The sequence below is a fragment of the Bufo bufo genome, chromosome 4, assembly GCF_905171765.1.
Source record: "Bufo bufo chromosome 4, aBufBuf1.1, whole genome shotgun sequence".
In the NCBI taxonomy this organism is placed as follows: domain Eukaryota; kingdom Metazoa; phylum Chordata; class Amphibia; order Anura; family Bufonidae; genus Bufo; species Bufo bufo.
The window spans coordinates 21,413,405-21,426,034 of record NC_053392.1 but is presented as its reverse complement, the minus strand read 5'-3'; the positions used below and the strand labels follow the sequence as shown (position 1 = coordinate 21,426,034).

Genomic DNA, 12,630 nt, shown 5'->3' with positions numbered 1-12,630 from the left:
GTTCTTTTTTTATGAAATTTGCATTATTCGATTTTTTTAAAATTACGATTAATCGCATATGCGAAATAATCTCGAATTCGAATATTCGCGAATATTTAACGAATATTCTTTCTAATATTCGCGAAATATCGCGAATTCGAATATGGAACATGCCGCTCATCACTACTTGTCTCTACCAGAAACACAGAAACAGTTATATAGCTCTATTGGGAGATACAGAGGTGAGGAAGCGGGCACATACGGTATTTTTCGCCCTATAAGACGCACTTTTTTCCCCCCAAAAGTGGGGGGGAAATAGCAGTGCGTCTTATGGGGCGAATGCTGCTGATTTTGCCGACTTTTCAATGATACACCCGCCGCGATGCCGCGCGGCGGGTGTATCAGCTGTGAGGGAGGAGGGGCTGGGGGCCGGCATCTGCTTTTATAATGACAGCGGGGCCCGTGCAGTGACTGTATTCTACTACATGGGCCCCACTCACTGTATAATCGTATCTGTAATAGTTAATTATGTGTATACTGGTAATCGCATAATCAGCGCCTGTATTACTTACAACTACAAGCGCTCGGTAGGTAGCAGAGAGGAGGGAGGAGGCAGGCGGGAGGACGGGCGCTGGCAGCGTGAGTCACTACGTCACGCGCTTGCGCCGCCCACTTTATGAATGAAGCAGGCGGAGTGGGTGAATGACGTAGTGACTCATGCTGCCAGCGCCCGTCCTCCCGGCCTGCCTCCTCCCTCCTCTCTGCTACCTACCGAGCGCTTGTAGTTGTAAGTAATACAGGCGGTGATTATGCGATTACCGGTATATACATAATTAACTATTACAGATACGATCATATACAGTGAGCGGGGCCCGTGTAGTAGAATACAGTCACTGCACGGGCCCCGCTGTCATTATAAAAGCAGATGCGACCCCCACCCCCTGTATTGAGGGTCATTCACTACAGGGACACTGTTATGGAGGGGATCTGTGGATGACACATAGCATAAGATGCTATATATGTGTCATCCACAGATCCCCCCCATAACTGTCATACACAGATCCCCATAACAGTGCCACCCTGAGACCCCAATAAGAGCCACCCACAGATCCCCCATAAGTGTCACCCACAGATCCCCCATAACAGTGCGTCACCCACAGATCCCCCATAACAGTGCGTCACCCACAGATTCCCCCATAACAGTGCGTCACCCACAGATTCCCCCATAACAGTGCGTCACCCACAGATCCCCCATAACAGTGTGTCACCCACAGATCCCCCATAACAGTGCATCACCCACAGATCCCCATAACAGTGCGTCACCCACAGATCCTCATAACAGTTCGCCATCCACAGATCCCCCATAACAGTGCACCATCCACAGACCACAATTAGTTCAAAACCCACCAAAAGCACACCTATTGGTTTAAAATATATTTTTTTTATTATTTTCCTCCTCAAAAACCTAAGTGCGTCTTATAGGGCGAAAAATACGGTATACTGAAGTGGGATAGGAACGTACATATTTCTTGCACCCCAAAGGCCAGGCAAGTGGCCTTAAACTCGAACCTACACATTTTGCTAAAATTTATTGGAAATCTATCACAGATTAATGGTTAGATGGTATTATACCCCCTCTAGACTAGCTCTAATATTCCCTAATGTGGATCGTAGGTGCTGGAGATGTCACCGATCTACTGGCACCTTGTTACATATCTTCTGATACCACCCAATTTTTAATTCCTTCTGGGCTAATCTAACACTTCTACTTTAAAGTATCTTACGGGTACCAGTTTCCATGACACCAGGCGTAGCTTTGTCCAACATGGCCAGTGCTGCATGGCCAGGCCAGGACAGCAGGAGGTCCACCACCACCGCCACATGCCTTATTTGATGCTCTCCTCCTTCTTTGAGGTCACCCAAAAAAATGGACAGACAGACGAACAATTGTATTTCTGTGTCACGTGTGCAAATGAGGTGTATCTCACCCCAAAAAATGGCTATAGGTCACCAGCAGAATTATCAGCCAGATGAAAAAGCTAACACTGTCCCTCACTGCAGCTGTGTCCTATTCCTACAAGCGCCTTTGAACAAGCGTTTTTCAGCATCTGAACACGGACCACCGAACAGTGGAAATACGAGTTCTGTTTTGGTAAATGCATTCCAATGTGACACGCATGGCAACGTGGGACAGAAGTGAAGTCCCATCCTATGAGATGTTTCGACCTCTCAGTCTTTTTCAAGGTTTGCTTGAGAAAGACAGAGAGGTCGAAACGTCACAATTTTTGGTGAATAAACCAGCATGAATTGAAGACAGGCGAGTGCTGCAGTTTTATTTTTGATTTATTCTGGGGATGATACAGGCTGGTATCCAACTATGCGGGCATCGAAAGATACTTTTTGCTATAGATTCGTAAGTGCTGCTACTTTTTTTCTTTTTTGAGCAATGATCGTACTAATAATCATTCATCCACCATGCTAAAACATGACAAAACTTTTATTCACGCGCAAAAACACAAATGCAATAGCACTCTGCAACAAGCATTCTGCCCTGCCTTTATGCTGGATGTTGAATGAGGCATTGGTGTACATTTTGGCCAAAGCGTAATAAGCCACTCACCACGTCAAGGTCGCCTCTATTAGTGGTCCCTAACACTAGTACCTACCTGTTATGGGCCATGATAGCCACACAAAGTCCAGGGAGCGCAGGTACAGCATGCACGCCAGGCACACTCTGCTTTTAACCCCGTCCGGTGCCGTGACAGCTTTCATCGGATCCAGGGATGCAAGTACCAACATGCATGCTGAGCCCACCATATACTTCTCCTGGTGCCAAATGGCTACTGGTAGGCGCTGTAAAAGCAGACTCAGTTTTATACTGACTTTAAAACCAGCCTCCAGGGCAGACTAACTGGTCAGGTGTGCATGACTGCATGGAGATCGCCACGCCTCCAATATATACTACAAAGAAAAAATGTGTGGGATTCAGTCAGCACAACCCTGTATGCAGGTGCACATCGCTATGGCGAAATACACATACAAACGCAAAAACACAAATGCAACCAGCACTCCGCCCTGCCTCCATGCTGGATGTTGAATGAGGCATTGGTGTACATTTTGGCCAAAACGCAATAAGCCACTCACCACGTCAAGGTCGCCTCTATGAGTGGTCCCTAACACTAGTTCCTACCTGTTATGGGGCATGATAGCCACACAAAGTCCAGGGAGCGCAGGTACAGCATGATATGGGCTATCATGGCCCATAACAGGTAGGTACTAGTGTTAGGGACCACTCATAGAGGCGACCTTGATGTGGTGAGTGGCTTATTGCGCTTTGGCCAAAATGTACACCAATGCCTCATTCAACATCCAGCATAGAGGCAGGGCAGAGTGCTGGTTGCAGAGTGCTATTGCATTTGTGTTTCTGCGTTTGTATGTGTATTTCGCCATAGCGATGTGTACCTGCATACAGGGTTGTGCTGACTGAACCCCCCACATTTTATCAAAACTTTTATTCCCCAAGTCTCCATGTCACAAAGCTGCAAGTCCAGTGTAGATCCAGACTCTTACAATGAGAAAGACCAAAATATCCAGTCCTGTCTGCCGATGGAGGGATAAATTATAAAATTCAGATTATAAACAGATACATTTTAAGTTTATTTATCAAAAGATAAACACTATAATAACTTATAATACAGTCACTGGCAATGTCCCCCTGTAACGAAGGCTCAACCATAGCATATTCTCAGGAGAATTTGTCTCTCGAGAAATTCTGTGCTAGACCATCTCATTCTGCCAAGCCACAGTGCCGGGTCCATTAAAATATTCCATATAACGATCCCTATTTTTTTTAGCATCACCATTTGGCTTCTGAGGTTGAATAGGTTGTAATGGGATGAGTCCAGGAGGTCCAGACCTCCATTCACCTGGGATGACAGACCCATCATCGGGGTTCTCCCGGTCCAACAAGCTTGCAGGTGCATATTCTGTACTATCATTCCGTCTCAAATAATTATGGAGCAAGCAACAAGCCATAACAACAAGCTCTATCTTGTATGGTGACAAGTTAATTGTTGTTTGAAAGATTCGGAATCGGCTTAATAAAAGACCAAAGGCATTTTCTACCACTCGGTTGGCCCTAGAAAGTCGATAGTTGAATATCTTCTTTTGCTCTGTTATCCCTTTTTGTGGAAAAGGTGTCAGTAGGTGTTCATGTAGCGCAAAGGACTCATCTGTCACAAACACAAAGTTAAGATTCTCTTTAGTCTCGCTAGTGGGGGGTAGATTCAACATGTTCTCCTTTAGTTTATGGTAGAAGTGGGTTTGCTCGATGACTCCCCCATCAGACATCCTTCCATTTTTGCCCACGTCAATCATAATAAACTCATGTTCAGCATTGACAATGGCTATAAGTACAATACTAAAGAATCCCTTGTAGTTGTAGTAGAAGGAGCCGCTGTGTGGAGGAGGGTTGATTCGCACATGTCTGCCACCTATAGCTCCTCCACAGTTCGGGAAGTTCCAGAAGTCTTCAAACTGTTTTGCAACTTTTTTCCATTGTTCGGGTTTTGTAGGGAACTGGAATAGAACAAAGTAATAGATTATATTCCTTAGGATGTTATGTTTCAATGTATTTAGGCAACGTGTGTCTATTCTGGAAGTAACACCAGAACCTTCCGCAGGCCATAGAGATCCATAACAAAGTTTTTGCTGTTAGAACCGCGGGGGGTCTGGGTGTTACATCCAGAATAAACTCTTACACATCGCTACAATACTTAATATAGCCAGGGACAGAAAATTTGTCAAACCAACGTTCATAGGAATATTCCTTCCTGATCATTGCCCCATGTAAAAAGCAGCCTTGCTTCGCTGCCTCTGTCCCGGCGGCACAGACCCGCCGCACACTCCTCTCTTCTTTCCGGTGGTCCCAGCCGATAGGGTACCTCTGTCCGTCCACACAGGCTTTGGCTTGCTTGCCAGCTCAGCCTCCCTCTACAGGTGAAACTCGAAAAATTTGAATATCGTGCAAAGTTCATTTATTGCAGTAATGCAACTTAAAAAGGTAAAACTAACACATGAGACTCATTACAGGCAAAGTGAGATATTTCAAGCCTTTATTTGTTATAATTTGGATGATTATGGCTTACAGGTTATGATACCCCAAAGTCACCATTTTGAGGTCCCCTTTGCTCAGGGGGTATGGATTAATCATCTGACTAGAGTGTGACACTTTGAGCCGAGAATATTGAACCTTTTCACAAAATTCTAATTTTAAGCTGCATTAATGCAATTCTTTTTAATTTGCATTACTGAAATAAATGAACTTTTGCACGATATTCTAATTTTTCGAGTTTCACCTGTATCTGCCTGGTGGGGCACGTGCTCCCCCTGGCTTTAAAAAGGGCCAGCGCACATGCATCCTACTCTTTATATTGAGGAACTTAAGGCACCTTCCCCTGCAGGAAAGTGCCTGAGCAATACATTCATAGTGTACTAGAATCCTACTAAGGTGTGCTGTATTTTGTCTTCCTATGTGCCAACCTCTGCCCATATCCTGGATATTCACCCTTGCTGCCTGCCCTGACCTTGGACTGGTTTCTGGAATTCACGTACTCTGCCTGTCTTGACCTTGGCCTGTCCCTGACTTCAGTCTTGCCTGACCCCTCAGCGCCCTCCACCGGTGTGACATGGTGTGGATTTCTAAATCTGCACCGCGGGTCAATTTCCGAGCGGATAGTTTCCACACTGTGTAGATAAAATTTAAAAATGCTGCAAAAAAATCTGTTCATAATCAGCACTGTGGGCAGGTACGGACTCTCAATGATCTGAAACTACAACACCCGGTAGGTACTGGGAGTTAGCTGTTCTCCAAACTCCCATAGAAGTGAATAGAATATACTAGGAGTTGTAGTTTTGGGGCCCTGCTAGACCTTATTAGTCACATGCAATCTGGGTTCCTCTGTATTGAACTCTGATAGTAAAGCGTTACTTGGTGCAATCAGAAACATATACAGGGTCGGACTGGCCCACCAGAGTTAGGGTACTTTCACACTTGCGTTAAAGTTTTCCGGTATTGAGTTCCGTCCTAGGGGCTCAATACTGGGAAAAAAATTGATCAGTTTTATCCTAATGCATTCTGAATGGAGAGCATTCCTTTCAGTATGCATCAGTTCAGTCCCTCTTACGGTATTTGGCCGGAGAAAATACCGCAGCATGCTGCGGTATTTTCTCCGTCCAAAGTTCCAGAACACTTGCCGGAATGCCGTTAATTTCCATTGAATTGTATTAGAGCCGGATGCAGCATTAAAATTGCTGCATTGACGGATCCGGTCTTCAGGTCTGCGCATGTGTGAAAATAATAAATACCGGATCCGTTTTTCCGGATGACACCGGAGAGACGGATCCGGTATTTTAATGCATTTGTCAGACGGATCCGTTTGCATACGAATTTCCGGTTCTGGCAGGCAGAGCCGGCGACGGATCCTCACAACACAAGTGTGAAAGTACCCTTACAGAGGATCTTCTGATGGGCATAGCTGAGAGCTGTACTCAGCTACCTAGAAACTAATGGAGCGGCGGCGCTCTTCTCCGATCAGCCGTTCCGTCCATTTCAGGGGGATCCACGGGGTATGGGGGCCACCGTTCTCCTGTGGATAGGAGATAACTTGTTGTAACTGGAATATCTCTTTAGGTAGATGTGCACCGGTCCTGTATACACAGAGGGTGGACACAAGAAATAAATTCTGATGCTGAACATACAGTACAGACCAAAAGTTTGGACACACCTTCTCATTCAAAGAGTTTTCTTTATTTTCATGACTATGAGGGCATCAAAACTATGAATTAACACATGTGGAATTATATACATAACAAACAAGTGTAAAACAACTGAAAATATGTCATATTCTAGGTTCTTCAAAGTAGCCACCTTTTGCTTTGATTACTGCTTTGCACACTCTTGGCATTCTCTTGATGAGCTTCAAGAGGTAGTCCCCTGAAATGGTTTTTACTTCACAGGTGTGCCCTGTCAGGTTTAATAAGTGGGATTTCTTGCCTTATAAATGGGGTTGGGACCATCAGTTGCGTTGAGGAGAAGTCAGGTGGATACACAGATGATAGTCCTACTGAATAGACTGTTAGAATTTGTATTATGGCAAGAAAAAAGCAGCTAAGTAAAGAAAAACGAGTGGCCATCATTACTTTAAGAAATGAAGGTCAGTCAGTCGAAAAATTGGGAAAACTTTGAAAGTAAGGGCTATTTGACTATGAAGGAGAGTGATGGGGTGCTGCGCCAGATGACCTGGCCTCCACAGTCACCGGACCTGAACCCAATCGAGATGGTTTGGGGTGAGCTGGACCGCAGAGTGAAGGCAAAAGGGCCAACAAGTGCTAAGCATCTCTGGGAACTCCTTCAAGACTGTTGGAAGACCATTTCAGGGGACTACCTCTTGAAGCTCATCAAGAGAATGCCAAGAGTGTGCAAAGCAGTAATCAAAGCAAAAGGTGGCTACTTTGAAGAACCTAGAATATGACATATTTTCTGTAGTTTCACACTTGTTTGTTATGTATATAATTCCACATGTGTTAATTCATAGTTTTGATGCCTTCATAGTCATGAAAATAAAGAAAACTCTTTGAATAAGTATCACGGTCGGCGTGGCTATCACATACGTGACACAGAGGGAGGGAACGAGGAAGGCCCTGCCCAAGTGAGAGGGAAGATGGTGACCCCTGACTCACCTGGCGGCTGGCACCTGGCTGCCCTGACGTCCCTAGACGGGTTCCTCACCCGTACGCCGATCACGTGCCTAAAGCCCTGGCTTTCCCTGAGCTGAGCCCTAGGTAGTGAACAGGGCGATGGGAACACTAGTCCGCACCACTAACTCTAAGGGAAAACACCAAGGGGAGGACAGACAACACAAACTCAACATATATTCCCAGGTGGGCGACAACAGGAGACAACAATAAGCCCAACAGGGATCCGGAGGGTAGCACACAGGAACAACAACCAGGATTAACCACTCCAGTGGGTCAGTATAGATGTCCAGGCAGGAAGCTCTATAACTGGCAACTAGAGAAGTGTGAGGGGAGAATATAAGGAGGTAGGGAGTGGCAGACACGAAACAGCTGAGGAGGAGAAGCTACGGATCCCTGAGAGAGACAAAAAGGATAGCAAGGCAAACACAGAAAACAATAACTAAGAAACACCATGATCTTTAGATATAGAGCGCGCAGCCACCCGCTGCGACTTCCTGAACCCGGGTATAACGGAGTCAGACGTGGCTCTTGATACCCTCGTGACAATAAGAAGTTGTGTCCAAACTTTTGGTCTGTACTGTACATACACAAAACATCCCTCTGATCAGGGGCGTAACCACGGGGCTCCACTCCATAAGACCACTTTTAGCAACATTTTCAGAAAAGTTTATGATTGGTCTCCCTAATCCACAAGGATAAGTGTAGGGATAATGCACATAGTGATGTCACAGTACAGGGATAGTGCACACAGTGATGTAATACAGAGGAATAATGTGCACAGTGAAGTCCCACCACAGGGATAGTGCACACATTAGTGTTTTTAATATTGGCATAATACACACAGTGATGTCACAGTACAGGGATACCCTACTCAGTGATGTCACAACACTGAAATGATGCACACAGTGACGTCACATGCAAGTATAATGCACATATATAAATGAATGACTAATGTAGTGAGGTCACAGAACAAAAAATGGAGAAAGTAACGGTGAACTTAGTAAAATTTAGAAGGGAGTCCTACTAAAATTTCCATCGCACCTTATATACATTTTACCACTAGCTGCACCTGATAGAAAGTCAAGAGACAACACACCTGTAAGTACCGTCCTTTCAGCATCTGGACAATGGCATTGCAGGTCTCTGGGATGATGACACCCAGAGCCTGTGGTGAGATGGCAGTCGAAAATTTCAGGTCCTCGAAGGATCTGCCGGTGGCCAGGAATCGAAGCGTGGCTACTAGCCTCTGCTCGGCCGAGATGGACTTTCTCATGCAGGTGTCTTGTTTTTGGATGAGCGGCGTGACAACACGCAGGAGGTAGTTAAAGGTGGCGTCCGACATCCGTAAGAACTCTCTGAAGTCATTGGGGTTGTTATCTTTCATCTCTGGGTATAGCGTGGAGCTTGTGGAGCAGTCTCGGACCTGCAGGTAATCTTTGCTCCAGTATGCTCTCTTCTTCCGCTTCTTCTTCTTCTTCTGCATGCAGTGATAGATCATAGCGATGGCAATGGCCGCCCTGGCCCTGCGCTTGTTAACAAGGCTCATGCTGATCTGAGAAATGTGTGCTCCTTCCACAGCAGAGGACAACAATGAGAGGGGGAGGGCGGCAGAGCTGAGGTCACTTCCTGTCCTGGAAGTCTCATGTGAAAGGATCTGCTCTGCTGTGAGATCTGGAGGTCTCCATACAGAATCTAACCCTGTTGTCACTTGTAACTTTTTCCTGAAACGTACAACACCACAGAACTGCCGGCTTACAATGACAATTTTGAACCCACCTGCTTTGGGGCTGTAATTATCCTAATAGAGGCTCTTGGGCAGGAGAAGTCAATAGTATTTCTTTACTGACAAAATACTAAAACAGGGCAAAAAAAATTATTCGAAATTTCATTGACAAGGGGCTTTTTCTTGGCAAGTGTTTTAATGGTCCAATTCAAAGGGGCTGTTTAGCCCTGGGGACCTTTTCTGTAGATCCCCGGTGTGGCAGGACCTGTGGAGGAAATCATAGTTAGGGCTCATGCACGCCCCCGTGCTGCGGACCTCAAACTGTGGTCTGCAATGCACGGGCAGCTGCCATGTGGCCACTGTTTGCGGATGCGGACCCATTCACTTGAATATTCTGTTCTGAGCATGTTCTATTTTTTCGTGATTGAAATCCTACAGAAGTGCTCCGAAGTGCTTCCGCTCCACACCGCTCCGTATCTTGAGGATTGCAAAACCATTCAAGTGAAACGCACTGTTTCGCCACAATACGGGCATGGGCCGCACACGTTCATGTGCATGAGCCCTTACTTGAACCCCCGCTGCTGGGTTCCGGCTCCATCTCTCCACCTCCAGAGCCACAGATCTTCAGTTTCTCCTTGTCAACATCCAGTTTGACGCAGGTCATATGAATGGGCGAGATCTTTCTACTATTTCCTCCACCTGATTTACAGCCTAGTTCTTCCTGGCCTGACTACATAAAAGTAGCTTGTAATTATTCCTGAAATTCTGACAACACTTTAGGTCATCAGGTAGTCGTGGCCGAGTGGTTAAGGCGATGGACTAGAAATCCATTGGGGTCTCCCCGCGCAGGTTCAAATCCTGCCGACTACGAGTTTTTTTTTTCTCTTACTGGTATCTAAATTGTCCTCCACTTCAATTATCTTTTGCAAAACAGAGAATGTAAGTTAGAATAAGTAGGAGTTGTGCACAGTAGGCAGTCGTCTAGGGCTCCATTGGGAAGGAAGTCAATAATACTCCACTACACTTTATTTCTTTGAGTCGGAGCAGCAGATTTGTGGCATTGAGAAAAGTCCATGTGATGAAGGTACAGTCAGTGCGGAGCTTGTATCATAAATAAGAACACGAGGAAAATAAGGAGGAGGCTGGTAGGAGAGGGGAAATAAAAGGATTAGAAAAACATGGCTCTAGAAAGAGCAATACACTTGTCGGCAGGTTGCATATGGTATTGTACTTCAGTCCCATTTACTTAAATGAAAACGCACTGCAATACCAGATATGGCCTGTAGACAGGTGTGGCGCTGTTCCTGGGGAAAAAAAAAAAACTGCCAGGTTTTTCTAATTATGCACAACTCCTTTAAATAAATAAGTATCCCTCAGACAGAGGGTATGAAAGTATGCTTCTACAAACGAGACGCCGGTCACTTTAAAGAGGACGTAGCGTTTGCATGATGGCAACTAACTGTTCAAACAGCTGATTGGTGGGGGTGGTGGGAGTCAGACCCTCGCCGATCTGTGGTCACAGCAGGAACTGCGAACGGTTTTAAAAAGGCCTTATCTGAATTCTTTAAAGTAAACGAGATTAATGCTGCGGGTCGATTACAGCGATACCAGATTTGTATCGTTTTTATTTGGTTTTACAACTTAAGCCCTAGTTCACACGAACGTTTTTTTTGCGAGTGTACGGGCCGTTTTTTTGTGTTCCGTATACGGTCCGTATACGGATCCATTCATTTCAATGGTTCCGCAAAAAAATGGAATGTGTTCCGTATGCATTCCGTTTCCGTATTTCCGTTTTTCCGTACCGTTGAAAGATAGAGCTTGTCCTATATTTGGCCGTAAATCACGGGTCGTGGCTCCATTCAAGTCAATGGGTCCGCAAAAAAAAAACGGAACACATACGGAAATGCATCCGTATGTCTTCCGTTTCCGTTCCATTTTTTCTGAACCATCTATTGAAAATGTGATGCCCAGCCCAATTTTTTCTATGTAATTACTGTATACTGTACATGGCATACGGAAAAACGGAACGGAAAAACGGAAAGGAAACTGAAACACAACGGAACTCAAAAACGGAACAACGGATCCGTGAAAAACGGACCGCAAAAAACAATAAAAGCCATACGGTCATGTGAACTAGGCCTAAAAGAAATAAAAAATTTTGAAAAAAAAAAATCGACATTTTGCTTACATCGCCATTTTCTGACAGCCATAACTTTTTTACGTTTCGGTCTACAGAGATGTATGAGGGCTTGTTTTTGCAGAATGAACTGTCGGTTCTATTCTTGCTATTTTTAGGGTATTTTTTTTTTTTTGCAGGGGTCAAGGTGTCTAAAAAATGGGGAATCGCATGTTTTTATTTTTTTTACATTACAGCGTACACTGCGCAGGAAAAAATATTTCTATTTTTCAATAGTTCAGACATTTTTAGGTTCAGCAATACCTGCTATGTTTATTTTTTATGTAAAATTGGGAAAATCGGGTGATTTGAACTTTTATGATTTTTATATATTTTTTGAAAACCTTTTTACAAAATAACTTTTAGCCACCCTTAGGGGACCAGAACCTGTGATCTTCTGATCGCATGTCCCACAGACCACAATACAGAATTAGGGCTCATCCACATGACTGTTGCCTGTGTTGTGAATCGACAAAACACAGATACCGGCCCCTTGCACTCCGCATTTTGTGGACTGGAACCTCCAGCCCGTAACAGAACAGTCCTATCCTTGTCCGTAATATGGCAAGAATAGGGCATGTTCTATGTTTTTGCAGATGCCACGGAACAGACATACAGATGCGGACACCACACCGTGTGTTGTCCGCATCTTTTGCGGCCCTATTGAAGTGAAAAGATCCGTATCCGACCCACAAAAAATACAGTTGTGTGCATGAGCCTTTATTATGGCCTATGGGATCCTGACAAGCTCCCTGCTGAGCCATACCTCGCACACAGCTTTGCAGGCAGATTACCATGACCGGTCTGGGAACCTTCAACAGGGCCCAGGCTGTCATAGTAGACAATCGGAGCCCTGAAATTTCACTGTGGGGACTCTGATCGGAAGGCAGGGGAGCCCTGGCTGAAGCGGTCCTGATGCCTTTATATTTTTCCAAACCCTACCCTACTTCCAAATTCATACAATATATAGCTCTTTCTCCCTCTAGACCAGGGA

General features: G+C 45.1%; 1 protein-coding gene and 1 non-coding gene across 2 annotated transcripts; one reads left to right on the top strand and one right to left on the bottom strand.

Annotated features, from left to right (window-relative positions):
• Positions 1 to 3,553: 3,553 nt before the first annotated feature.
• LOC120997062 (protein ALP1-like) lies at positions 3,554 to 9,358 on the bottom strand. Its single transcript, XM_040426973.1, has 2 exons — positions 8,834 to 9,358; positions 3,554 to 4,557 (listed from the first exon to the last, which is right to left on the bottom strand). The coding sequence occupies exons 1-2, from the start codon at positions 9,281 to 9,283 to the stop codon at positions 3,757 to 3,759; spliced, it is 1,251 nt and encodes a 416-aa protein (XP_040282907.1). The 5' UTR covers positions 9,284 to 9,358; the 3' UTR covers positions 3,554 to 3,756.
• Positions 9,359 to 10,248: 890 nt separating this feature from the next.
• On the top strand, positions 10,249 to 10,330 carry TRNAS-AGA. Its single transcript has one exon. It is a non-coding gene; the product is annotated as a tRNA-Ser (tRNA).
• Positions 10,331 to 12,630: the final 2,300 nt, after the last annotated feature.